At 39.2% G+C, this 26,491-nt stretch overlaps 1 protein-coding gene across 7 annotated transcripts in view; it reads right to left on the bottom strand.

Annotated features, from left to right (window-relative positions):
* The window catches only part of CHD2 (chromodomain helicase DNA binding protein 2), a 124,466-nt gene that overhangs the window by 89,516 nt on the left and 8,459 nt on the right, over positions 1–26,491 (bottom strand). For 4 of the 7 annotated variants that reach the window (XM_079910696.1, XM_079910695.1, XM_079910700.1 and 1 more), the window contains 5 exons: positions 15,211–15,442; positions 11,715–11,801; positions 9,892–9,953; positions 3,588–3,695; positions 754–894 (listed from right to left, as the gene is read on the bottom strand). In XM_079910696.1, the coding sequence (XP_079766822.1) occupies positions 754–894; positions 3,588–3,695; positions 9,892–9,953; positions 11,715–11,801; positions 15,211–15,442 (630 nt within the window). Of the gene's footprint in view, positions 1–753; positions 895–3,587; positions 3,696–9,891; positions 9,954–11,714; positions 11,802–15,210; positions 15,443–17,214; positions 17,831–18,709; positions 18,765–26,491 lie in introns of those variants that run through there. The other 3 variants (XM_079910698.1, XM_079910699.1, XM_079910697.1) reach the window with 3 other exon arrangements.

Raw genomic sequence — 26,491 nt, 5'->3', positions numbered from 1 at the left:
AACCTTCCACCATATATTAACAACAAATGGTTTGGGGGTTACAGAAGAGAAAAACACAATTCTGGATGCAGTACAGCTGTAGGAGGAAAAAGTGCTGAGCTACATATTAACATACTCAAAACCTAGTCCTAGCTTTCAAAGTATTAACTGGATACATTGAACAGCTTATTAATAACTCCAGGACTCAGTTTCACCATCTTTAAGTAGACCAAAAGAAACCTGCATATCCTCTAAAAGGAAATTAAATACCCTTTGACTCATATAAAGTAAAATATTTATGTTTGCATATATCTATTCCTTTATTTCATTTTCTATTAATGCTTCATATCGTATCGTAAGCTTGATAAGATTATTATATCCAAATAATACATAAGCTGAAACAAAAGAATTTGGCTGATTCAAACAGCAATTCAAAAGTGAAAATACAATCCTAATGTCCTTCCTAAAAAAGGATGTTATGAAATGAAGATAACATCACTACCACCTCAACGAAACATGAACTTGAAATAAAGCAGTTCTCTTCATAGGAATGAAGGCTTGAAATGAGTTATCACTATTCTTTCCATATTCCTATTGGCCAGAACCATTCTTTTTGCAAGAACCCTGACCAGATTTCCGAATACAACCTCAAGACACAGGTCATTATTTTTACCTATCAAATGCCTAATTCTGGACTTATCAGAACCAAGCTCTAGCCAACTACACTATCACCTTCCCTTCACACTAATGAAAACCTTCTGGGGCATCACCTACCTAACATTTTTAGCCGCTCTGCGGCGAGTCTGCCTTTTGGGAGCTTCATCATCTTCATCCTCATCATCAGAAGAATCTTGCTTTTTCCTCTTTCCACGCTGCGTCTTAGGTTGCTTTTTAACACGAGGTTTGGGCATTGCTCTAAAATGAGAAAAGAAAAAATGGCGAAGTCCTTACTTTATCATCTGTTGTCTACTTCAAATCTATATAACTGTTATTTCCCAGAGCAGGGTTCATACATAGGAATTAACCCGGGGAATGTTAGACATGAATATTCCCAGGTCCCATTCCCTGAGATTCTAATTCACTAGAGATCTGCTTCACTAGAAACACGAAAGTGATTCTACTGCTAACACCCTTCAGTCATTTATAGGAACAGTCAGCCCTCTGTATCTGCAGGTCCACATCTGCATATTCAACCAACCATGGATCAAAAATGTATTTGCAAAAAAAATTCCACAAAGTTCCAAAATGTAAAATTTGAATTTGCTGAGCATTAGCAGCTATTTACGTAGCATTTACATTGTATTAGGTATTATAAGTAATCAACAGATGATTAAAAGTATACAGAAGGAGATGCATAGATTATACGAAAATACTATAGCACTTTATATAAGGAAGCGACTTGAGCATCTGCAGATTCCGGTATCTACAAGGGTCCTGGAACCAATTCCCCGCAGGGACGAAGGGAAAACTGTACTGTGGGTTCTGAGGCAACGGTTCTCAACTATTCCTCAAGATCACCTGACATAAAAATACACATGCAGCACGCTGCTGATGACAGCTCTCTGGTGGGCAATTTGGAAATATCTATCAAAATGAAAGGGCTTCCCTGGTGGCGCAGTGGTTGGGAAACCGCCTGCCAATGCAGAGGACACAGGCTCGAGCCCTGGTCCAGGAAGATCCCACATGCCGTGGAGCAACTAAGCCCGTGCACAACTACTGAGCCTGCGCTCTAGAGCCCGCAAGCCACAACTACTGAAGCCCTGCGCCGAGCCCGTGCTCCGCAACAGGAGAAGCCACCACAATGAGGCATGCACATGGCAAGGAAGAGTGGCCCCTGCTGGCCGCAGCTAGAGAAAGCCTGTGTACAGCAACGAAGACCCAACGCAGCCAAAAATAAATAAATAAAATAAATTAATTTATTTTTAAAAAAATTACAAATATAACAATTTTATTTCTGGGAATTGACTTTACAGATATAGACTGATACAGACACAGTAAGGTATTCACTGTGGTATTTGCAGTAACAAAAGATTAGAAAAACTAAACATTCATCAACTGGGAACTAGTTCAATAAAAAGAATACTACGCAACCATAAAAAAGGGAGTTTTCTGTGCATTGATAAGGAAAGATTTCCAAGATAATGAAAGAAAAATGCAGAAGATGATGCATGGAATGCTATAATCTGTATAAAGGAAGTAAAGGACAAGAAATAACTGCACATATATTTTTCTCCTATGTACATTAAATATACCAGGAAGGCTACCTGAGAGACTGTGCCCTGCTACAGACCAATGGAACGAACTGAGGAGGTGGCCCCTCTATTGACTTCCCTGCAGCCAGGACTGAGAGCCACAGACTAGGAGCTCTCAAAAGGAAATCCCCAAGTTCTCCATCAGTGGTAAAAAGGTGAAAGGAGAAAGAGGGAGACGGAAACTCACAATCATTATCACCTGTTTCTCTCATACCTGCCATAACCAACACTACACAGACAGATGATCAGAGACTCAATAAATGATGGGTAAAATCTAGAAGACAGAACTGGAGTGGATTCCAGCCCTGAGAACTGAAACTGAGAAGAAAGGAGACAAAACTCACTGATGAATTTCCCTGCTGGGGTGGGAGGTGAGGGGTCAAGTACAATGTCCTAAGCCAGGGATAGACACATGTTTGCTGTAAATGGCTAGAGGATAAGTATCTTCTACTTTCTCAGACAAGAGGCAAAGTTGAGGCCACTAAATAGGTACTTATATAACAAGAGAAAATAAATTTTAACAAATATTTTATGGACGAAAGTCAAAATAAAATAATAATCATTGAGTACTTTTTTGTGTAATACAACATTTACTAACGAGAAGAACAGAATTCTTTTTGAAGGGATAACATTTCACTTCGCTAGGGTTCAAATTTAGTGTTCCCCATCACCAAACTACAAATGTTCACCTATAAAAGCTATATTGAGTTCGCAGGCCATACAAAAATAGGTGGTGAGTGGGATCTGGCCCAAAGTCAGTATCTGCCAAAAGCATCCTAAGCAATACTACAAGGAGGTAAATTTTCCTGGGGCCTCTCTGCCTCCTGCCTTCCGTTCCCCATCACCACTACCTTTCATTGCCATATGTCTGATCAAAAATTACCAGTTTCCTCTCATCGCCACCTACTTCCTTCCCTGCACAGATTCTCTGCTTAACGTTATAAAGATTATGAGAACAGGGTAATAAACAGTAAAGTATGCTTTGAACCAGCCAATTAAACTTAACAATTAGTTCTCCCAAAAAGAACTTGTACACTAGTCAAATACACAGGGAGCTTTTTTTAAGAGTGGAAGATACATTCGCTCCTCAAAACTAGTCTGCCTGGAGTATGAACAGTAAGATCCACTCTGAGCTACATACCATGCAAACACACAAAATCAATATAAGTAGCTCAGTAATCGAATTACTTGTTAATGATGCAGGCTGGCAAGAAGTTAACCAGACATTCAAAATCCGGAATCACAACACACTGTACCCCATCAATTAAGGCCTTCAGGCTAGCACTACATCGTCCTTCTCAATCTAACACAAACTAAGCTCGACCAGAAGCAGAGATGTTCAAGCAAACACTGCACCTTCTGGGGACAGGTCTTCTGGCTTTCACTTTTTTTTGCTCTGGTTCGCTCTCTGCACTGGTGCCTTGTTCCTGTTCATCTTCTGAGGGCTCCCGTTTCCATTTTTCTCTGTGATCAAAAGCAAAGCAAAATTTTTTTTTCTAAAAGAATTCTTCAAGATTTGTTTAGCTTGAAGAATCTGACAAATCTGACAATCTGATTAGCCAAAAAGGCAGAACATGTATATTTTAGATATTATGCTAAAAGATTTGTTGTAGCTCCATTTAAATTTTGGTTGTGTTCCTTCCTAGGCTGTGTAATATCTATTCCTATTTTATATCTGGTATCAAAAATAAATGAAAATGGAAGCTAAGGCTGTATTTTTTAAACCGTTTGTTCTGAAAAAAAAAAAATCCTGCTAAATCTCTAATATTCTATTTTTATTTACTACTATCATTGACCAGATTGAAGCCATAATATATACTAGATCAGAGGTTCTCAAATTTTAGCATGGATCAGAACCACCTCAAGGGCTTATTAAAAGAGATTTTTGGGCCACAGCCAGTTTTTGATTCAGTAGGTGTAATGTGAGGCCTAAAAATTTGAATGTTAACAAATTCAGATGATGCTGAGAGACTTGAGAACTACTATACTAGTTATTTTAACATCTTTAGAATACACTGAGAAAACAATCCCCAAAATTATTTTTCAATGATAAATCTACTACCTACTAAATAACCTGTTCAACTAATGAAGTAGTTTTTAATAATTATTAAATACAGTAGGTATTCTTTTGCTCCTCAAGATCGTAGAAGACTTGGGAGAGCCATACCCTATAGGTGCCCTACTATCCCCAAACAGTTTTTGAAGTTTACTTGAATACCAAACAAGACATCACATAAACTCAGCTCATTTCTCACCTGCAGGGAAGAAGGAAGGAGCATATATAATAGCTACTGGGCATGAAATATCTAGAGGAAAAAAAAAAAACTTAATAGGCAAGAACCTGGGGTTCTCTCTAAACAAAACAATTACCATTGTGTCTCTGGGTCTGTGTATAGAAAATGAGGTTATGCTAAAGACAACTCTTGCCAAGTTGCAAAGTCAAATCAATATTCTTCATGGGAGAGTAAGTCCAAGTAATAGGGGAAGAACCTTCCTAAAAGGTCCAGGAGCCACCCTGCACTTGAATTAGTGGAAACATCACAGGAAAAAATGTTTTTCAACCCTTCCATGAAAAGGCAGTGGAGCACTTCTACGTACATTACTCAAGTTCTACTGGCACTACCATTTCATATCCATTTACCTAACAGTAGGTCACTACATGTGGGCAGGGTATCTTTGTACCAGAGCTTAGCACAAAGGCAGGCAAATGGAGATACATCTTTGTTAAATAAAGAAATAATTAAAGAATGAGTCCTATCAGACTGTCAGACAGGTAGGGTGCTTTCGGAAGCAGACTGGTAAGATATTAAGGCCTACTATTGTCACCTAATATCCTTCACTCTCTCTTTAAAGCAAACTATACTCTGGGAACCTGCTTTATTCTCCTTGCCTAGAGCCTCGTACAATAAATGTCTGCTAAGGAATCCAAGGAATAGATGGTGACGACCAGGAAGGAAAAAAGGAAGATGTCTCCAGCAATTGGGAGATTGGCACCTACGGCTACAGTCTCCCTTGGGCCAAGTCCAGAACAGTTTACCCTTTAGAAGGAACTCACACAGTCAAACTGGAGAGAAGTGGTTTCACAGGAAACAAGCTTGAAAGAACATGCACGTAAGACCTAAGGGAGAGCAGATCAGATGAGAAAGATCCACAGTCAAGTATTATTTGTAATTTACATAACTCTGCCAGAAATTGAGAATCTATATCAGGGTAGCTAATAAGGTCCACTTCCATAACTTTAGGAGACTAAACTGGCAGTAAACACTGAGAGAATGGATGTTGAGTCTAGTTTTCCAGTTAAACTGCAGATTTGTAGACTTACAGACAACCAGGAGGACTTAGAATCTCCCAATATAAGAACGTACAAAGGGCTTCCCTGGTGGCGCAGTGGTTGAGAGTCCGCCTGCCAATTCAGGGGACACGGGTTCATGCCCCGGTCCGCGAAGATCCCACATGCCACAGAGCGGCTGGGCCCGTGAGCCATGGCCACTGAGCCTGCGCGCCCGGAGCCTGTGCTCCGCAACGGGAGAGGCCACAACAGTGAGAGGCTCGCGTAACACACACAAAAAAAAAAAAAAAAAAAAAAAAGAATGTACAAAAAATTAGCAAATTGTCTGGTTCAAAGGCCTCTTCCCAGGTAGGGGGAAGCTCAAGACCAGGGAGAACAAGCTGTTTGGTACATGTCAAATCCCCAACCCTGCTACTCTCAACCATAACCTACTGAAGACCACAGAATCTGCAAACATTAAAGCCAGGGTTACACATTCTGGGAGGATCTGAACAATCAGAGGCCTAAAAGATCTAAATGAGTTTTATGTATGTGTATTTGAAATTGGCTGGATTACTTCAAACTTCATTTTAATTTTCCAGAATAGAGGGGGAAAAAAAGTAAGTTACAACCAGCAATACTAAGTCATTTTGTATAAGGGGTGAAAAAGGCAATCAATTACAAAAAGATTACTGCCCAACCCTGGCTCTCCAACAGGTGAAACCGATGTCCACTTCTAGTTTGCTAGCTTCTCATATAATGCAAATTTTATGAGGGAGACTCCCTGACTAAGCTGTATATTATATGCTGGGCTACAATGAAGAGAAGTCTAAAATATAAGATCGTGATTAAAATATTTTTCATACATTAAAGGAGACTTGAATTGCCAGATTCAGCTCTAAGAGGCCATCAATGGGATTCCCTAAAAGGGAATCAATGGAATTTTTGCCAAAATTTTGGGAACTGGGGAGAAAACTACCAAGATTTGGCCACTGAGGCCTCAAGGCAATATAAATAGATAGGAAAAAGTCAGAATGCAAGTTAACTGGGTATAGTTTTCTTCCTTTACTAAGAAAAGGTGGTTGATAGGACACAAATCAAATCTGAACTGTAAAGGAGGGAAGGAACAAAAGCCATTTTAAAATAAAATGGGCCTAAACTCTGGTCAAGAGCCATTGAGGCTTCCTATTAACTGTCTCTAAGAGCTCAAAGAAGGGAACTCCTTTCTCCTCCACTTTAGAAGGCAGGTAAGGAAAAGAGGGAAAGAGTTGCTTTAACTTCACTGATTTTCAGTAGATTTTCCCGTAGAGAATGCCTTTCAGTACCAATTCCCAGTGAAAAGGGGAAATCTGGGGCTAACGAGGATTCTCTTCCAGTGTCACAGGACTGTGACAGACTTTCAATTCAAAGCAATGGAAAGGGAGAAATAACTATAATCCCAGGAGAATAACTTCAAATGATTACAGCTGAAATACTTTTTGAAATTCCAGTTGGGAGAGAGGGTTTTGGAACCACTGTACAGTGGGGTTAAGCATTACTGGGACCGTAACGAGTCAGGAGAAATCCCATACAACATTTCACAAATTAGGGTAACATGAATAGCGACTACATAAAAAGGGTTCAATGATCAAACCAGCATGAGTGGGTGAAGCAAAACTCAAAATTTTGTTTGTATGACTTTAAGTCAGGGGTTACAATCTCAAATACCCACTGGGGCCAGGTAAGGACCATAAATGGGGTCAAATGGAGAACTCACGGCCTCTCCAAAGGTTACAAAGACCAGTGTTATATGGGGCAGCACCGACAGCTTTTCTCAAAAACTAGAAATCTAGATTCTTACATACCATCCCTCAATTTTCAACACTGCCAACTAATTCAAAAAATGTTTTCCTCTTCTAAGCTTTTAAAATGCTAATTCACATGACTCAAGGAGAGTTACTCCCTTCCAAGACTGTACCTTCAGAAGTGTCAATGTCATAAAAGCAAAGAAAGTCTGTGAAAGTGCTCTGGATTAATGAAACCTGACAACTAACATATTTAACCCTAGATTGGATCCTGTCCTGGGGGTGGAAAAATATTATGAAAGACATTATTGGGTTGACTGACAAAATGGGAATATAAATTAGACAAAGGGGTTGTAGCAATGTTAAATCTATTTACGTTAAAACTGTATTGTGCTTATGAAAAAAAATCCTTATTCTTAGGAAATACACACTTAGAACTCGGGGGTGAAAGACCTTGATGTATGAATCTTAGTCTGAAACATGTGTGCAATATATAAGGAGAGCACCCACAACGATACAGCAAATGGTGCAAAAATGGTAACCAACGGTAAATCTCAGTAAAGTACACAGGCATTCTTTGTACTACTCTTATTCTTACAATTTTGCTACAGTTTGAAATTAATTCCAAAAAAAAGTTTAAAAATGGCTCCTTTTAAAAACTTTAAAATCTGTGATACAATCTGCAGGGCAGGGTTTCAGAAAAACACTTTTCTGTGCTAATATTTCCAAATTTCCACTCCCTTTGAGTGAGTCTCTCAATTCTGAAATTCATGTGCACACACACTGGGTTCTGTTACCCTTGCTCAGATCACAGAGGCCCCTGTAGTGCTATGCCTTGCAACCTAAGCCTTAGCAGTTGTAGGACCTCCTCTAATTAATGTTAGAAGAGAAGAGGTCCCCATAAGCCCTAGTACTCTCCAGCTGCCCAGAGGATGACAAGAAGTGAGGCCAGCCCAGGGCCCAAATAAACAAGCATGAGGAGAACCTCAGCTTCTGCTAAGTTCCTATGGAAGCAGCCAGGGGTAGAAAAGCAGCATCACAGAAGACACAAACCCCCCACAAGGAATGAAAAGGTTCTACTCAAGGGAAAGAATGGTCCATGAAGGCCACTGAGAGTTGCCAACTTTGGAGAGCTCTCAGGATTGATAGGAGAGGGAAAATAAATACAGAAGCCAGTCAAAAGAGTAAGTCCGATGTGTTACACAGGGACTGAAAAAATGGAAGGCTTCTCCACACCCAGATAAAGCCATTAAAATGAGGAGTTCAGGGACTTCCCAGTGGTCCAGTAGGTAAGACCCCACGCTTCCACTGCAGGGGACACGGGTTCGATCCCTGGTTGGGGAATTAATGCAGCACGGCCAAAAAAAGGAAAGAAAAAAAACGAGGAGTTCATGTTTTCAAGTACAGCCCATTTAGATTCCAGCCAAGAGACCAGCAGAATGTAGCCAGACGGTGGAGGAAAAAGCACATGCATGGACTTCCCAAAAGCCCCCAAAAGGCCATTAGCCTGGGAAGCTGAGAACAGAGTCTCCCAAGCAGGCCCTGGGACTGGGGAACAAGAGCCTTCTGAGCTGCCAAGAAGTACAGGCTTGCCTACAGTTATCATTTCTCCAACTCTAACGAAATATTTAAAACACAAATGAAAATCATATGCCCTGTGGGCAGGGCAATATTAAATACTACTTGACTTTTCTTAGCATAGTTTCTAATAACCCTGTTAGGTCAGCAGAATAAGTATTACTCTATTTTGGAGAGGAGGAAATGGATTTTAAAAACTCACATTACTTTGCTTTAGGCCAAACACTTAAATTAACGATCACTAATACTTTAAAACAGAGAATATATAACTGGGGCTCTCAGTGGGAGCCAAGGACAATCGTTTACCATGAGAACCCCCTGAATTTGTGTGCAGGGTTTTGAGTATTCTTCTGAGGAGACAGGCTGTAGAATTCAGTTTGTCAAAGGGATCCACACATCCCCCCAAAAAAGGTTTTTTTAATTATTTCTCCCCCCCCAAAAAAAAGCCAAATTTTTTTTACCATAAGTAGAATTTTTTAAGTTTTAAAATAACAAATATATAATCTATATCATAAAGGGATTTCATATTAAGCCCATGAATTAAAATTTTCTGGCTTATGAACTGCAATAGTAAAACTACATGGAAACAACAATGTGAAATTTCATACTAAAATGGGTGTCCAACCAATATAACTTTGCCATGCCAACACAAAGAACGAATGAATAGGAAAAACAGCCAATCTAAATGTGTCCCTTGTTTATCTACAATAGAATACCAAATGCCTATATGTTTGATATTCGTGCACATTTTTAAGAAAAAAAATAATTGGGCTAACTGGGCAAATCAGATGGAATAGCTGGGGTTTGCCCCATAAAGTAGCCTAACACCTACATGTGAAAAACTAAGAATCCTGGGCTTCAAATGCCACTGCTGCTGCAGCAGATTCAGATGAACAGGAATCCAAGATAGCAAGAGACAGAAGTGGACTCTGGGCCCTGGGGTGCGCTACAGACACAATGAAGGCAGTCCCAGAAATGCTCACATGCTCCAAACTACCAAATCAAGTAATTTCCCCCATGAAAGACTTACTGTTTTTTCAGCTGCCTCTGGCCTCTTCTTTTTGGGCTCCCACTCTCAGACCCGCTACTTGCCTTCAGTGTGTGAGGGGGAAAAAATGATTACAGACTTTAATTCACAGTTCTTAGGGATAACACTACCCCCTGGTTCAACAATCTACTCAATATATTCAATATGAGTTTTTAGACAGAAAGGAACCTAAGCATCTGATTGGTGGTGCTCCCTTTTCTTTTGCTTTGAAAATTAATTTGTCTGTTACTGCTGAGTTACTTCTAACACCAGGAAATATTTCTTTCAGCTTGACTTCTGAAAGAACACAAACGCCAGGAAATATTTTTTTCAGCTTGACTTCTGAAAGAACACAGTCCAATAAAATTTTCTGTGATGATGGACATGTCCTGTATCTGCAGTGGCCCACAGAGCAGCCAGCAGCCACATGTGACTGAGCCCCTGAAATGTGACTGGTGTGACCAAGGAATGGATTTTTCATTTTACCTAAATTTAATTAATACACATTTTAAAAGACACATGTCTAATGGAGATCAAAGTGGATGCTGCAGATATAGACTGTCACACTAAAATGCCACACGTTTAGTGTGCCATTAAAGGCGGTGACTACGGACCTGTTTCATTTCAGACTCATTAAAGAGCATGTTCAGTCATGAGCCAGCAGCCCTCTGCTAAAAGCACAAGGCCAAGTAACTTTACAGTCACAGACATTTGAACAACTCTTTTTTCTCCCAAGTTAAGCAAATTGGCAAAGTACTCCCGTTGCTGTTAGTCTTGTGCCCTACAGAGAATGTGTTAATTTATACACAAAAGAGAAAAGATGCGGCTGGTTATAACAAACATGGGAAAAAAAAAAGGTAGCTAAGGTAAACCAGCTCAGAGGTCACTGAAAATAAAACACCATAAATGCAATGAAGGTGTTACGGTCAATTAAATTTTTTAAGTGTATTTACTACCCCAAACTCACTAACCTTTGGCTACTAATATTTAACTTTCGTCAGAAAGATATTATATATTTAAGAATAGCAAAGTTCTCCTAAGAATGCAGAGAGGGGACATTTCACTGAGAGACCAAAGAACGCGTCTTCAGAATGCAGTCTATAAACCTAACATAGAGGTAAAACTTAAGAGGATTTCCGTAAAAACATCACACAAACTGAGAAAAGGTCTGATTCTATAGAAACAACAGAACCCAGTACATAACACTAATTTTAAAAACCATCAATCTATTCAATCTCTGACAATTTGATCAGAGAGTAAATATGTGTTAAACATTTTATACTGCACATTAAAAATGAACTAGGAAACCAAATTTAAACCATTTAGGTAAAATAAAATACTTAAGTTAAGCAAACTCTCCTTCCTTTCTCAGCAGTAAATCTGAAACTACTTTCCATTGTTACATGTGCTTAGTTACCCAGGTAACAAAATCTAGAAGATTTAGAAACTAGGTATTTTAAAAAGTAAACTTCTTGCTATAATCAACTGCACTATGAGAAACATTAAAAAAAAGAGAGAGAATTTGAGGCCAGTTCTATATAATACTCTAACTCTCTACTAGAGCATTCACATGACATGATCTAACTCTCTAAATGATCTAACTCTCTACTAGAGCATCACAAAACATGATCTTTCTGGTAATTTTATTTTTTTAAAAGCCACATGTGGCTTTTCTTCTGTATTAGATTGAGAAAGCTCACTTTCGAGTCACTTAACTCCCATGCCTGAAGTTCAGTCTCGTTAATGGTAATACATATCAGAGTCAAAAAGGATAAGATAATTAAGGAGTCTGAATGTATCACCTTGAAACATTTTTTTTTTCTTACCTCCTCCTTAATATTAAATCGTGATGGTTCTTGTCTGCTTCGGTTTGACCGCCTAACCCCATAAACATCAGGATATTCTTCCCACATCTGTAAAATTAATAGACCACGCGTGAATCGTTTTTTCTTGACCCCCATTTACTATTTACATTACTGGAATACGTATTTCAATTTAAGAGAATTCAATTAGTTATTTGGTTATATATCAAAAGGGGTTTTTTGTTAGCTTTGTTTATGAGACAGTGAAGGACCATCTTTAAAAAGAATAAGGCGTATTATCCGAGAACTCATTAAAGTTGTAACGATGCCTCTTCATTACTAAATGGCTTTAAACTAGAGGTCACACTGCTTACCCATTGTTAAAATATAAACTTACAGTTGAATAATATGGCAACATAAGAGAACAACTGCTTCCACTAAAGACAAAATATTTACTGATGAATTTTAAGTCCCTAATGCTTTCAGTTTTAGCTTTGACTGCACAAGACTCATCTGAGAAACTCAAAAAAATCAGCAGGGCCCCACCACCAACTCTCATTAAATAAGAATCAGTGCATTTGCATATTTTTTTAATTCCTCAGGATGTGTAACATGCCAGATACAGGCAAATTCGGTATTTCTTATGTTTAGCTAGAAGTTCTCAGAATGAGACCCAGTGGCACCCTTGCTCTAGCACACTTCATTTTATTCTCTAACAGTAGTTAACCCTTTGCCTTTAAGACCTGATTTTTAGTAAGGATCCTCACTAGTGATCAAACAAAGTTTAAAGAGGAATCAGTTGAAGAGAACATTTTTTTCACAATATACTGACACTATTTTATTAAAAGACTCAAATCAATAAATATAAAAAATTATAAAAGGCCCCCCTTCTTCCACCTCTAACAATTAGTCTAACCCCTAGCCTCACTCTCCTTCCCACAGATAACTATTAACAGGTATGTTGTGTGTTCTTTTAATGAAATCAATCACCTACAGGCAAAATGAATTTAAACGGATTGTGGAACAATGAAGTGAAGATGCTCAACAGGAGGTAAACACGTAGAAGAGATGCTTGAAAAAGCCAAGATTAGAAATGTGGGTTTGTCATCGAAACACGGGTGACAGCTAACGTCATGAAAATATTTGGAGTGAAGCAAGAGGAGAAGCCACAGGTTGAGGCTCATCGTGAAATGTGTGGAAAGTGGACCCCCAAAAAGACAAAAATGATGAAAGACGATCCAAAAACACATAATGTCACTAAGCCAAGGAAGGACATAATCAACAGTGCCTTTAAAAAAAAAAAAAAAAAAGCCAAGTAAGCTGAAGAAAAACAAGGCCTCCAAAGGGAACAAGCATGATGTTCTAGGAAGAGGCATTTTAGAACCAGAAGCCATATAATCATGTAATCCAGCATCCTCAGTTTATAAATTCAGTTTATAAAAGTAGAAAATCCTTAACAACCTTAGAATAATATGAGTTGGAGGACAAAAGGCCCAACCAGGAGTCAGTAATAACCAAGCAGAAAGAAATCTAGGCAAAAGAGGCAGCACATGCCAAACGCTCTGAACAAATGGGGCAGAGAAAGGAAGGCAGCAAAGAGCGTTGCTCTAGCGCTGCCTGCCAACCCCTCCCCCATCCTTTCTTGGACCTCTCCTAGAGCTATGAAATGACTCAGCACAGGTATTTATGGAGCTTTTATTAACTGGGTGGCTCAATGCTTTAAATGGCACTACATCAATTAGTTTTCCCATTTAAAAAGACAGGCATTCTGGCTCACCTGTTGGGACTTTATCACAGTATATACTGTAATACATACATCCTAAAATCATCTTGTGTTCCTGTTTGTCCTTTTGAGGGCTAATGATATCTAATTCAACTAGTCAATAAAAAGCTACCATGTGAAAGGGAAGTGTGTACAGAAAACAATGAGCTTTCTTTAGAAGCTCATTTTAGAATAATAGTTTTTAAAGTCACAATCCAATCATTCTAACTGGCTAGTACATTCACCTATGTATTTATTAACTTTTTGGAACTTATCACCTTAACTTTAATATTCCTGCCTAAAGCTGTACTTCTATCTTAAAATTCAGTCTTATTCCCCTTTATCTCTTTAAAGGGAGTTTCATATATATATATATATGTATATGGTCTTACAGTTAAACTGTGAATTCCAGACAGTGAGCACGATTTCAGCAAAGTTTTAAACACCTGACGCAAGTCGTGTTTTCTATGGCTTCTTTTACTATCTGCAAGTAAGGAACTCTCCCCTGTACAGAAGAAAGTTAAAAGGTGGCCAAGCAAGACCTTCTGCAGGTAAATTTCTGAGCTGAATGACACTCAGAGAAGATCTCTAAGTGGTACTTCGACATTCAGGGTCTTTCTGAAATAGGTCACCACCTGAAATGTCTCTTGTGAAAGGTCACCACACACTGAGCAGGCAACAAAGCACAACACTTGAGTGTTAGAAGGTCACTTCTCTGGTGATGAGTTAATTAGCAAGGACAGCTTTCATTTTCCTATCCCTAACACTACTATCAGCATTCCCCAACCTCCCACCAGCTCTTAAGCGTCACTTACCATTAAGCAATGACTACGCTGGGAATAGAAGAAATGAAATAACACAGTTAATCCCAATTCTGTTTCAAGAGATAAAAGCAGTTTTTGTTTTTTAATTTCAGGATTGTTGAAGCTATTTTGTAAAACTTGCAGGTAACTTTAAATTGTTTGTATCGCTACAAAAATCTTTGTGTGCAGATGTAGGTTTGTATTTTAGAAGAAAAACTGATTTAGCATAAAGCTTTTAGTTTCTTTAAGACATTTTACTTCTAAATTTCTAAAAGCAATCTTTTTTATATTTTCAGTGATTCTAACTTAATTCTCTCAAAAGGGAATTTTAAAACATCAGCTGCATTTCTCATGACTAACTAGACCAAGTCATTAATTCTTCCCCAAAAGGGATGCATCCCAAAGTTTGGACATCAATGAAAAAATGCTATGCAACTCTATTTTCGCCTTTTTGCATTCTCTGCTGGAAGATTCTTGTTAAGCAAATACCTACATTGCCTAGGTACAGATAATTTCTTTTCTGTGAGGAGTATTTCTCCTTCCATTCTTCAATAGAACAAAAACTACCCTTATTCTTGAATTGGGATTATCCATCACACTACAACTGCATTCCACAATCATCTGTGAATGACTTTCTCTGGTATAATTCAGTGCTGTATTAAAAAATATATATTTTAACCACCTTTTTTAAATGTTAAAAACCAAAATAACAAAAACTGGTCTTTCTGCCCTATAATTTGATGGTTTATGTAATTATTTTCCTTATAGCCCTGTGTCTAATGAGTAGAGCAGAAAGCACTCCCCATTTAGACCCACAGACAGTATATTATTAGAAAAGGTGGCTGTAGATGAATTTTCATTATCAAGATACACTAAGGAGTTTTCCGTGGGAAACAAAGGTCTGCCAGCTGGTCCTAGCTCACAGCACGTTTGTACTGTACAGCAAAGCCGATACCTTCTTCACATCAGCTATCCGTTCCTTCTTAGAGGCTGGCTTCTCTTTGGCTTCTGGAAGAACTGGCTGGGATTTGGAACCTCCCGATTCACTTTCAGATTCTGACTGACTCTCCGAAGATTCAGAACTACTGTTTGACTCGCTGCCATGTCCACTTCCTGGATCGCTGCCCTGCTCACTCTCCGACTGGCTGCCTGAGTCTGAACCCGAAGCTTCTTCAGATGCTGAATGACTTAAAAAAAAAAAAAAAAATTAAATATTTAAGAACTGCCACATAAATCTGTTTTAAAATAAAAATCCTAGTGTTAATATGACAGCAGATAGTAATTTGGTAATACAAGATCAAAATTTTCTAATTCACTTTTATAGTCTTATTTGCAAACAATGTCATTAGTCCCATTCTCAACATCCCTAATAGCTACCATTTCCTGAGTAGGTACATGATGCCATATGCCACCTAATTTATATAGATTAGCTTTTTTAAAAAAAAATTAAAAGGGGGATATTATTTTGTCCTTCATTCAGATGAGGAAAAACTGAAGCTCAGAAGTAGTTAAATAACTCTCCCAAGATGACACAGGTAGGATTTGAAACCAGGTCCATCTGCCTGAAATCCACTAAGTCTTATTTGTTCATCATCAGTCCCTCCCTCCTTAAGAGACAAAACCAAACCAAAATGAAACGAACGAACAAACAAACAAAAAAGCAACCAACGCAGAACAAAACAAAACCAAGGCAGAGTCACCCAAAGAATAAAAATGCAATCTGGTTGCAATTATCCAATCAGTGGTTCTGAAAAATAGGTGCAAATTAAAACATACACATGAACCCCAAACCAGAACTCCTGCCTTGAAATCTCCTGCAGTGAGTCCCAGAACTGGTAGACTTAACAGAAAAGAATAAACAAAGAGCCTAACCCAATGAAGACTGCCATTGGCTTCCACACACCCCCACCCCTTCCTCATTCCAAACCCCTCCCAGGAAAGAGCAATGGTAAGTAGGTAGATGAAAGCAGAAGCCACACACACACACACACACACACACACACACACACATACACACACACACACACACACAAAGGCGGCCAGGGAAGATTGAAGGCAATATACCACCCCCTGTTCTCCAATAGTTAAAAAGTAATTCATGGGCATGCTGATAGGAGTGAGGATACTCTAAAGCAAAAAGACTAAAGTTGATGGACTCTACAGGAAAAAAGTGTACAGCTCACTCAACTCTTCCGCTTAAAAGCTATCTTTTCATTTAGGAGAGGCAGAGCAGAGGAGGAGGCAAGCAGCAACCCACAACCTAGAGTAACATCAGCAGAAAGGACCCCGAGTTTAGCAACCAGGAGATAAAAGACACACGGCACGAAACCAGAAAGGCTCAAAACAAAAACAAAAAAAAGAGAGAGAGGCTTTGTATTTTTGTTATTTACCACCACTCCCTTCCAAACTAGAAATGAGGCACTATCACTTGACAAACATGTCCACAGAATGAACAGGAGAGTACACTGGGAATGTCCAGTGTGATCCACAGCAAGCACAATGCAGTTGAGGGGACGTTAGTTAAGATGAGAAAGCAGTGAGAATAAATGGAGGGGGAGGGCGTCTACCTTGGAAGGGGAGCAGAAGGGGAAGACCATTTATTAATTGCCTATCATCTAACAGATGCCAGGCAATACGCTGAGTACGTTACATGTTCACTTTGCTTATTTCCCAGAACAACGCTTTTAGACACTATTATTCCCATGTGAAGGATGAAAAAATTGAGAAGTTTTAAATAACCTGGTCAATGACAAAACTAGAAAGTGCTGGGGGAGTCGGGGAGGGGAGCAGGAATTCCACCTCAAGTGTGGCTCTAAAAAGCTCATATTCTATTTTACCACAAGAGTTCAAAGCCTTAGAGACTCAGAAAATAAACCTTATCCCTGTTACACAACATCCAAAACCAGTCAGGCATCCCTGTAACAGCGACTGAGTACCTACAAGGCCTCATTATACTTACTGACTCCTTGGTCCTTTGCACAGGAAAGCTGACTAGTCCAGCTGACTAAGGCATCTTAAGTCACTTTTTCTCCACCTGTGACCACTCAGAAGGTGGTCACCAGGCAAGAGGATAAAAGAGGAAGTACAGTTAAAAGGTGTAGGCTCTGGCCTCCATGGCTTGGGTCTCCGTCCTAGATCATCTCAGGCCTGTGCCCTCTTTTAACCTGTGACATAAATCATTGCAAATATGATGTAAACATGCAATGCCAACTCCCACATCAGGGTATATGTGTGTATACAAATATCTCATTCTCTTTAAACTGCCTCATAGAATGAATACACTACATTTATTTAAACTGCCCCCTTATTAATGGAACATTTAGGTTATTTTTAAACTGTTCTCTTAACCAACCAGCAACAAATATCCGTGATACACTTCCATATCTCTGTATTTCTGAGTATTTAGATTTCCAAATTGTTCACTATAACCAATAAAACTATAATATCTTTGTATATATGCCTTCATGTGCAGCTCTGTATTTGTGTTTGTGTAGGAAAGTGAACTCTGGAAACATAAAAATACATATAACACCTTTTAGGTAAAAAACAAATCTATGTCTATGTGCATAAATACATTTTAATCACCAAATTGCTAACAGTGGTTTACTCTGTGAGATGGGTTATTTGAGTACCTAGTGGATTCCATGAACTACTTACTGGTGCAATTAAAAAATAAAAAAATTAGTAACTCTGAAAGTCAAACTCAAGAAAAGATAAACATCAAGTTTACAATTGTATTTACCTCTGGGGGTTGAGGGAGGTAGATGTAATCAGAAAATGATATTGGTGGGGGACTTCCCTGGTCGTCCAGTGGTAAAGAATCCACCTTCCAATGCAGGGGACGCGGGTTTGATCCCTGGTCCATGGGAACTAAGATCCCACATGCCACAGGGCAACTAAGCCCGTGCCGCAAACTACAGAGCCCACACGCCACAACTAGAGAGAGAAAATCCGCACGCCACACTAGAGAGAAGCCCGCGCACGAGGAAAAGCCTGCGCCGCAACGAATAAAGATCCTGCACGCCTCAACTAAGAGCTGACGCAGACCAAAGGAAAAAAAAAAATGATATTGGTGGGTTTTATGACTGAGGCTGAGTGGTTGAGTTCATAGTCATTTGTTATGTAAGTATTAATCTTTTTAATGTTTCAAATGGTTCATAAAAAATCCAACCAGAAGAGTCAAATTCAAGGCAAGGGACGTTAAGTATCCCCAATCCTATACAAAATGAGCTAAAGATATGAATGAGGGTGAGACCAAGTGTTGTTTTTTTTTTCCCATCATTTCTAAAACAAGTCAGATTTAAGAGACCTAAAATAATATTCGGGGGAAAAAACGTTTTTAAAAATAAGCCTTAATAAAGACATAAATGAATTAATTTGCATACTTCTCCTAGGAGGACAAGTTTCTAAATGTTGAAAGAGAAAAAGAATATTTAGGAAAAAACTATAAATACCTTCACATTTAAGGCACTGACGGTCTAATTATTCATTCCAAAGGCAGGATATTTCCTGAAATGTTATGCAGATTCACTATTAATGCTGAATGATAATAATAAATACTATCAATATTAAGTTATAGTTTGTAACGTTGATTTAGAGTAGGAGATGTGGGATGTCCACAGGACTGAAAAAAGGGACAAATCAAGTTAGTGGGTGAGTAGTCCTTTAGCTAAGCTTTCACCTAAAGTAATAAAATTACCTTATTTCCAATGGCATTAACAGTTATAAGGCAATTAAAAATGGAATTTCCAGGAATGATTAACCACCATAAATACAGAATCCTCATGAAAAATAAGCTTACCTAAAAATTACTCAAAACCTAAGTTGCAAACAAGTTTTATAATTTCTGATTGAACAATCATCACAAGGGAAATACAATGCAAAAATAAATAAAAGGGACAAGTCAAAATTGGGAGTTTTTCAATTCCAATAGAAAAATGCTTATTTAAAAAAAGCTTACTTCTTTTCATTCACTGATAAAAAAGATTTGACATCTGTTCAAAATCCTTTTTGAAGCTGGCAAAAATGGAGTGATTAAGTGTCTCTTACAACTGGACTCTGAAAGCAAGCAGCATTAATAGCTATTGTTCCATTTTTAATTTTTAATCACCGCTTCCCAGATAACCACAAGAGGGCAGCACAGCAACACTTCGCTACAGAGCAAGCCTGCGGGTTCTCGGCCCAAGAGCTGCCATTTCAGCACTTACTGGGTACTGTTTATTTTCCTAAACTTACAAAATGGCTGAACTGCTTGGCAGAGCTGTATTTTCTTTTTGTTGGTGGTGGTGAAAGCAAAATCTGGTAAAAACGCAAAGCCATCTACACTGGCATTCCATAAAGTTTATCTCCAGACTATGTTCTATCAATATTAAAATAGTTAACATTTGTGGAGCACTTCTGTGCCATTTGCAAACATTCCCCTCTAATCCTTCATTTTACGTAAGAGGCCTAGCCCAAGTGCGTGTAATGTCACCCCCCAGCCCCACAGCCTGAATTATGAAATCCACACTACTATTAACCTCTAAGTGGTGTTGCTGTCCCTGTCATAATCAGTTAAACAGATTATTAAACCACCCAACAAGAGATTAAGGCCAGAATCATTCCAAGGGTGGTGCAGGACAAGTCACTTCTATGTGTCATAAGAGGATAGAAAGGCAAAGATTAAGTCACGAGTTTCTTACTGATGAAAAAAATACTGGATGTAGCTCCTTAAATAAATTGAACAGTATCTTTAAGATCTCCTCCACCTCTAGTTCAGGTCCTATGATTCTTAAGAATAAGCTACATTATAAACCAGTTTCAACGACAAGTAAGAGACTGAGAAAAGAAAGTTCAATGTATACACAACAAAGGATTTATACATACAACATATGAAGAATTACATAGCAAAGAAAAATCCAATAAAAAACTGGGCAAAGGAAATGGACAATTACAAAACCCAAACTGCAGTAGCCCATAAACATATAAAAAGGTAATTAAACCTCACTGGTAATTTGGGAAGTGTATTTACAACATATTATTTCACATTAATCTGCTTGGCAGAAATTAAAGTCTGGTTAACATTAAAGTATGATGAGAAAGTAGGGAAAATAGTACTCATATACCATTACTGAAAAAGTAATCAGTAGAAGCTTTGGAAAGCTATTTGGCATATTACCCTAGAAATATGCATGAATCGTGTGAGTTAATCAGTGGGTATATCACCTAAACAAATTATCAAATGTGTGCAGGAGATGGAAAGTATAAAAATGTTCAGAGCTCTGCTCATAAGATTAAAAAAAGGAAATAACCTAAATGTTCATGTATGAAAATGCAAAAATAAAATGTGAAACATTCATACTATGCAATTAACTACAACAGCTAAGACTAGGGATGAATCAGACCTATAAATATCAATATGACAATTTCAAAACTATCATATTTTTTTAAACACAAAATATATTACATGAACCATGTGCGTTTTTAAAATGCCAAGGTTTTTATATGCCAAGTTCATGAAAGTGACTAGGGAAAAGGGGTGAATAGGATTTTAACTATATCTAACTTGTTGAAAACTCTAATTTTATTCTTTGAACTTCCCTGAATTTTTCTTAATTTCTCAAAAAAGAGCTGTTTCTAACACTGGAGAACTGATCAGTATTCCGGAGTAGACCTTCCTAGGATTCGGCAATTCTTTTGGAACTCACTTTAACACTGGAAACGCTAAGGATCCTCTTTTCGGAAAAAGGTACATATATGTAAGAGACAAAATACACACAAAAATGCTGTGTAGTTTCAGAAGATAAAGGGTTAATTCAGTCCCACCAGTAAACCAGCCCACCCCACCCCAAGATTAAGAAACCCAATGATAATGGAGGAAAAATCTACTTTTAATAACCGTATTTCTAAAATTTTCAACTGGTACCAGGCAGAAGTCACCTTTATCTCTATTATGCTACTCTGCTCCCCAATAACCAGTAAACATTTGAGTAGTCCTACATAGTTTAGGAAGCATTAAACAAATGGAACCCAGGCATACATATCATTACGGAAAAGTGAATTATAACAAGAAGCCTGGGTAAGGTACAAATTAAATATTCATTTGGCAAATACCTATCCCAATGTGGGTCTGGCAGAGCACTAAGGATTAACATAAAAGGCGAGGCAAGCTTTCTACTCGGGTAACAACATGGAAGACTAACCCTTCATGCGGTGAAAGGCAGTTACAGAGAGAACTCTCCCTATAATCTACCATGCCAACTGATGTATTTACATACATTTAGAACCCTGAGGTTAGATGAACTTATTTGACCAGGAGTTCCTTTCAGCCCTTTGAGTCTTATCTTTCCTTATTAACAACTTTCAGGCTACAGTTTTAGACTTTTATAAGTTAGCAACTCCAAAGCTCAAAGGAGATTTAAAAGTCCTGGCTGCTAACCTCAGTAGTAAATGTGGAACTTACGACCACACTGTCATAGGAAGTAAAGTGAAGTCCCTGAATCAGGCCACAGAAAAGGAAAAGTGAGGCCTCCCAACTTTCTTAATAACAGCCAACACTCGCTGTGGCAAGCACTTTAGTGTTTTAGACCAGTTTCTCACACTCACCATTATTGATGTTTTTTTGTTGCGGGGGAATAAGGGGTCTGTCCTGTGTATTGTAGGATGTTGAGCAACATCGCTGGCCTCTACCCACTAGATGCCAGCAGCACCCCGACCTGAACCCAAAATACCTCCAGACACTGCCAAAAGTCTTGCTGGGGGAGGAGGTGGTGTCCCCAAGCTGAAAACTAGTGTTATAAAAAACAGTATTTTACTTAATTCTAACTTCCCCAAGAGAGACATACTATATACCCTTACTCCTATTTTAAAGACAGAGAAACAAGCTCAGAGGTTCCTGCCCGAGATTCTACAGCTAAAAAGAAACAGAAAAGAGACCCAAAGTCCCGTTCCATTAGCCCTTATTTCCCAAACCTGCCTCAGTGCAAGAATCAAGGGAGGCTGTTGTTCAACATACAGATTCCTGGACACCACCCCAGAATGACTGAACTCAACACTTCCAGGGAAGAAGCCTGGGAATATGTTTAACAAGCACCCCAGGTGATTCTTAGCAAGTAAATCTGGGGACTTAAATGCCTATATAAAGCTAAATTTAGAGGAAACCAACTTTTTAATCAAGCAAGGGAACTGGAACACTGCAAGGATTTGACCCATCACCCCCTTCCCTCAAAATGACAACTTACCAGCCATATACTGCCTCCATTTTAAGGTCAAATCAACCAGCATTATCAACTGGAACTGAAGGCGCCCTCTAATTAAGGTTTTTGACAGCCACCACACTCAGGAACCATTTCCCCAGAGGGCATGTCTATAGGACAAGTGTTCGCAACGCTGGCTTTGCAATGGACACACCTGGAGCCCTTCTGACAATCTCTCCCCTCCCCTCCCCTCCTCTCTCTCCTCTTCCCTCCCTCCCCTCCCACTACAAGACCCCCTAAATCCAATCAGGTATGGGCCCGGGTTTTTTAAATTCACAAGTGATTCTGATGCAAAGCCTATGCTGGAACTAAGTTTACCACAACAAAAAACAAAAATTAGAAGCAAAGCTCAGTCTCTACAAACTGTGGCCAAATCCAAAGTGCATGTGTGGTGCTGGAGTCTGTCCAACCAGAGGAGGGCCAGGTTCTCGTCTCCAGCACCCCTCCACCCACCACCTTTCCTCATACTACTCCCCCATCGGTTTCTCAAACTACCCCCAGGGGAAATCACTGGATACAAGTTAACTTGAATCTTTCCATGTAAAATCACCGCCTTTTGAAAAGCAATCTGTCTCTGGCATAAATCACACCAGTGATTTTCAGCTTTTGGTTTCTTTAAAAATGTAAAGTTTTTTAAGACAAACAGAGTACACAATTAGTCTACAGTTTTACTATCTTCCCCAATCACCTACATAGTTTCCTCTTACCTATCTAATCCTGGAGCCAAACTGCCCATGTCTGAATCCAGTTCTAGCTACCCTTTATTCCCCCTTGTGCCTCAGTTTTCTCATCTACAAAAGACGGGTGATAATCCTACCTACCTCACAGACGTGATGTGAGGACAACTCAAAGTAACACATATCAAGGACTTAGAACAAGTTGCAGGCTCATAGTAGGCACTATTGTTAGCGATTATTGAATCTCTCCAAAACAATCAATGCAGTTTTCAATGAAAAATCTCAATGATCATTTCATCTACTGGTTTGCGCAACTGTAAGCAGAACCAGAATAAACGGATAGGAGAAGTAACTATAAATCCTCGTTAAGTATACAACCCCACTGAAGGAACAGGATGACAAGAGTATAAGAAGAGCTCAGCAGGAGGCAGGACCACCCACAGAAGTTCAAAAGAAGAAAGCTCTGTGACAGTTAACCTGGGAATGCTAGTGGAAGGAGGTCACTATCATTTCTGCTACACTAACCCTCACACTAAATAAAATATACATTCAAAACTCCTTGAAACAGTGCCTGACACAGTGAACACTCAATAAAATGCAAATCTACCCTGGTATTCACATGTTATTTTCCTTCATGACAAAATCCAAATGAAAGATTACCAGCCACGACTGGGCTAAGAAAGAACTCATACAAATGCAATACCCTGAGGTTTATTTTTATATTCTATTCTCTTGTTCTGTTTTTAACGCTGGTTACAATTCACAACCCACCAGTGGGTGACAAATACCACTCTAAATAACTGATTCACAGCACAAGCCAGGGCCACTGCTCTAGCCCTAAGTTACCTTTATCAGCTATGGGGAAAAGGAATTCTGAATGGAATGTAACTGTTCAAAGTTAATTCTGGAATCCAAACTTTTGGAGGTCTCTAAACGGGTTCAAGTAGACAATCACAGTAACGAAGAGATAGCACTAGAACTTAAAGCAATTGGAGGTGAAAACATCCCATTAGTATAAACATTTCAAAGGTATGCTACAGCAGGATCTGGCATGACATTGAAATGGAAACTTTTCCTCTTCCATCAAGCATACAACTCCCCCTTATCAGCACCCCATCCCCCATTGCTTCCAGACCTCCAAATTCAAGCTGCCCTAAAAAGGGAACTGAGAAAATAGGACAAGGAATGGAGAGACAAAGGATTAGAAAAAAATGTAACAAGTGCTCCATCAGAAGATTTGAAACACACGGGGAAACATGCAAACATATGGAAACAACACATGCAAATTGGAAACACATGGAGAGCTTTTAAAAATTAATCACAGGGGTTGGGCTGGACATTGGTATTTTTAGAAGCTCTCCAAGGTCTGAGGTAGAAACAAAAAATAGAATTCAACAACTCAAACCAAAAGTAAAGGAAATGAAGAAAGCAGAGGAAACCCAAAACACAAATCATGAGACTATGGGTCTAACACAATAAACTGGACATTAGGCATTATGTTAAATCAAATGCCGCTATGGTGAAGACTGATTAGTAAAAGCAAGCTACAGCCAATTAGATTTTTTTTAAGATTTATTTATTATTTATTTACTTAATTTATTTTCGGCTCTGGCGGGTCTTGGTTGTAGCACACAGGATATTCGTTGTGGTGCACGAGCTTCCCTCTACCTGTGGCACGCGGGTTCCAGAGCGTGTGGGCTCTGTAGTTTGCGGCACGCTGGCTCTAGTCAAGGTGTGTGGGCTCAGTAGCCCCGCAGCATGTGGGATCTTAGTTCCCTGACTAGGGATCAAACCTGCATCCCCTACATTGTAAGGCAGATTCTTTGCCACTGGGCCACCAGGGAAGTCCCGCCAATTAGATTTTGTTGTAAATATTACTGTAGTTACATTTATATCCAAACAGCACTGCACCTTGGTATTAATTATTCACTCTTGTACAGCTTGAGAGGGAAATGAGACAGAGGGTAAACCAGGGCAATAATTACCAGCTCCAGAAGGAGGAAATAAGGCATCTACTCAGAGTGACTGCCAAGAGGAGGGCTATGACTCACACAAGCTGGTCTACTCCAGAAAGAGTCATATGCTCCTTTCAAAAGGCTGGGTTTCTCAGGGGGATAAATTTTAAAAATAAAAACAATTAAAGGATTAACTGCAAAATACACCCAAGGTTTCAACTAACTATAAGAGGACCTGCCTCCTAAAATCATTTTAACAAACCTCTCTCCTAACTTGCCTAAATAGACCAGACTCCTGTGGGAGGCTAGGCCACCAGCCACAGAACCTCACGGGCAGCCTGGCTCTTAAAGAGGGACTTAGAGGGACTTCCCTGGTGGCTCAGTGGTTAGGAATCTGCCTGCCAATGCGGGGGACACGGGTTCGAGCCCTGGTCCGGGAAGATCCCACATGCCACGGAGCAACTAAGCCCGCGTGCCTGGAGCCCATGTACCACAACAAGAGAAACCACTGCAATGAGAGGCCCAAGCACCACAACGAAGAGTAGCCCCCGCTCGCCGCAACTAGAGCAAGCCCGCGCACAGCAACAAAAGACCCAATGCAGCCAAAAATAAATAAATAAATTTATATATAAAAAAAAGAGGGACTTAGAACAGAAAAAGAAAGATGAAGCATTAGTAATAAAATATTACTAGCAGCTTGCAGTTACTGAGTACTTTCAGTGTAACAGTCTCTCTTTGTTAAATACTTTATAGGCATTGTGTGATTTAATCTTCATAACCCAGTGAAGACTGTCATTATCCACACTTTTTTTTTTTGGCCATGCCACCCGGCATGCGGGATCTTAGTTCTCGACCAGGGATCGAACCCGAGCCCCCTGCAGTGGAAACTCGGAGTCTTAACCACTGGACCACCAGGGAAGTCCCATATCCACACTTCAGAAATGAGAAAATTCCAACAGTGTACTTCATTAGCCTAAACTGGGAAGAAAAGTTTTCAGTACTAAAGTAAATGCTGCACTAGTGCCCATCATTGTACACAGCTCTTGCTCGGCACGGAAGGAACAGTTAAAGACTTCACAAATTACAAAATAACTCATCAGAACTGGATCCTAAGTATAAAATCAAGACTATCTTTAGAATGATGCCTCAGCTGCTGCTCTTCTGCAACACTCTCCCCATCAATGTCAGAGTAATCACATTTTCCCCTCAACTGTGGGGACTCTCCAGAAGCTATCACTAAAATAACAAAAATGGTGACCTTAGCCAAACATGTTAACATAATGTTGCAGGTCAATTATACTTCGAAAACAAACTAACTTACAGAAAAAGAGATCAGATTTGTGGACCAGAGGCAGGGTTGGGGGATGGGG

Source organism: Stenella coeruleoalba (genome assembly GCF_951394435.1).
Source record: "Stenella coeruleoalba genome assembly, chromosome: 2".
Classification (NCBI taxonomy): Eukaryota; Metazoa; Chordata; class Mammalia; order Artiodactyla; family Delphinidae; genus Stenella; species Stenella coeruleoalba.
The sequence above is the reverse complement of the archived record's forward strand: the minus strand, read 5'-3'. Positions and strand labels throughout refer to the sequence as shown.